This window comes from Populus euphratica, unplaced genomic scaffold (assembly GCF_000495115.2).
Source record: "Populus euphratica unplaced genomic scaffold, PopEup_1.0 scaffold827.1, whole genome shotgun sequence".
Taxonomy (NCBI): domain Eukaryota; kingdom Viridiplantae; phylum Streptophyta; class Magnoliopsida; order Malpighiales; family Salicaceae; genus Populus; species Populus euphratica.
Genome location: NW_011500689.1, coordinates 39,274 through 41,893, shown reverse-complemented (window position 1 = coordinate 41,893; position 2,620 = coordinate 39,274). Strand labels below are relative to the sequence as shown.

Sequence of the window (2,620 nt, the reverse complement as noted above, 5' to 3'; positions counted from 1 at the left end):
ATTGATCGGAAGATAGATGCAATTGTTGGATGCCCCATTAACGTACACTCACTCAAACATCCAAAACCGCATTACTGAATCACTAGAAAATGGCAGGTTACCCACCTCGGGAAGCAACTCGGTGTCAAAAGAATGCAGATCTAAGAGCCCAGGACTGAACTCATTTGGTGAGCCCTCCCCATTCTTCCTCTGGCTCGAAGCTCTTGAACTAACAGGAGGTGTAGTTGGCTCCGAATAAAACTCATTTCCCCTACTAAAACTGCTTTGCGCATTCCCATACATTCTCAATGCCTGCCCTCCTCCTCCACCACCATAGAGATTATAGTCCTGCATCCAGTTCCACCATTGTTGAGACACAGCAGCACCCAATAAAGGAAAATCACCATTTTGTTAAAAAATAAAAAGAAATAAGGAGATTTTGAAAAAGAAAAAAGAAGTTCTGTTCAGTTTTACTCATGTTCTCTTTACTTGCATTATCAAGGGAATCAAAAGGACCAGATCTGTCTTTTCCATTCCATCAAACACCCATTATATTCAACTCCCAATCTAAAGCAAATATATATATATAGAAAAAGAAAAAAGAAAATCCTTAAGAACCAATAACATTTCACAAAACACTCCAAGATTCAAAATTTGTACGAGCCCCGTTGTTTTACGAGGAAGCAAACAAAGAGAGCAGACTCAAAGCAAAATGGGAAAAGTATAAAAAGAAGAAGAAATTAAAAGATCAGGGAAAGGTATAAAACCTGAAGAGGAGGAATTATACAAGAGGAGGAGGAGTTGTTATTTTGAAGGTGCTGAAGACCAGCAGATTGAAGCCATCTCCCATTTTCCAGAAACATTTCGTTGCCGTTGCCGTTGCTGTTGCTGTTGTTATCAGAAGATGAGTATTGTCTTTGATGATGAGATCTCTGCCTTCCCATTCCGTTGTTCATATCACACGCTCCCTCTCCCTCTCTCCGTTTCTGTATTTCTATAAAGAGAGATTCTTGATTTATTTGCCCCCTTTTTGCTTTATCTGGGCGAAATAAGAAAAAGAAATTCAAATTGAAACGTTTTGGAGTAGAGAGAGAAACAGAAGCAATTAAGAAGATTATTAGAACCTAATCACTTTTTGTAATGTTACAAAAAAAAAAATGGATAGAGAGAGAGAGAGAGAGTGAAGTGGAGGAGACAGAGACAAGAGTTAGAGTTGAGTAAATATGAAGGACTTCATGTCGTGTTGGAGATTTTGAATTTTTGAAGACAAAGAGGGGACCAGCGCCTCCAGCACGTGTGGCGCACGTGTGATTCTTACTGTAGATAGGGTTTGTCTATTTCAAAAAAATTGATTGGGGAAACTACAATTACACCCTCCAACTATTGGGTATATTTCAATTAGGTCATTCTCCTAACCATTGTTCTGTGCCGCGTGTTCTTTTGTCACACATAAAACTCGTGTATCAATTACACTCCATTTTTCTTTTATCTTTTTTTCACTTGGGCTTTAATAGTTTAGTTAATAATAACTAAGTTGTAGTTTGGTATTGTGCTTCAAACCGTGTTTGATTAAAATTTGATTTATTTTGTTTAAAATTATTTTTTTATATTTTAATTTGTTGATGTTAAAAATAATTTTTAAAAATAAAAAATATATATTATTTTAATATATTTCTAATAAAAAAACACTTTAAAAAACAATTAATATTATACTTCCCAACACTCCCTAAATTTGGCACCTTAAATTTAATTTTTAGATAATCTATAAGTAATTTAGTTTGAATAATAGGTCTTAATGATGTAATGAGAAAGGATCTCGGTTTCCAAACTACTAAGTTCAAAAATAATTGAAATAAGTCTTATTATAATTATAATAAAGTTACGTAATTTATATAATATATTTATAATTTTTTATTTTTTTTTTGGTAAGATTATACCTATTTTATTTACCTTATTATTTAAGTATGTATTTTGTGATATGGTATAAATGTTTTTATAAAAGCTCATTTAGATTGAATTATGATGCTTTTTTAATATAAAATTAGTGCTTTTAAGTCCCAACATGGCAACATGTTCTTAAAAATTAATTTGAAGCAAAAAAAAATAATTTTAATAAAAACTATATTTAATTTCAATGTCAAATAGACACTATAAACACTTTCAAACACAAATGTATTCATCATTTTTTAATATAAAATTAGTGTTTTTAAGTCCCAACATGATAACATGTTGTTAAAAATTAATTTTAATAAAAAATATATTTATTTTCAATGTCAAATAAACAATGAAAACACTTTCAAACACAATATCAAACATTGTATTCATCATTTTATATATAATCAACAAGAAATACATTTATTTGGCACTACCAATAACCAAATTAAATAAATCAAATCGAGAAAGAATAGACATGCATGGGTTGCATATGCAATTTATTGGGCAATTTAATGCCCAAGTGATAGAAGGAAGATAATTAAACACATTTTTTCAAACGTGAAGGGTAATATTAATATAGTAAGTAGGAGAGAGACTTGCTTGAAAATATAGTTTCCCAAAAATGATTTTAGTTTCACGGAAGATGGTTGATTTGCATATGAGCGATCTTACAACAACTACATAAACTATGTAGAAAAAATAAAAT

General features: G+C 31.1%; 1 protein-coding gene across 2 annotated transcripts in view; it reads right to left on the bottom strand.

Annotated features, from left to right (window-relative positions):
• The window catches only part of LOC105116001 (kinesin-13A-like), a 6,071-nt gene extending 4,893 nt beyond the window's left edge, over positions 1 to 1,178 (bottom strand). Inside the window, exons 1-2 of one of the 2 annotated variants that reach the window (XM_011013127.1) lie at positions 747 to 1,178; positions 106 to 327 (exon numbers count right to left, since the gene is read on the bottom strand). In XM_011013127.1, coding sequence (XP_011011429.1) covers positions 106 to 327; positions 747 to 935 — 411 coding nt within the window. In that variant the 5' untranslated portion in view covers positions 936 to 1,178. The remainder of the gene's footprint in view (positions 1 to 105; positions 328 to 746) is intronic. The other variant, XM_011013128.1, reaches the window with a different exon arrangement.
• Between the last annotated feature and the right edge of the window lie 1,442 nt (positions 1,179 to 2,620).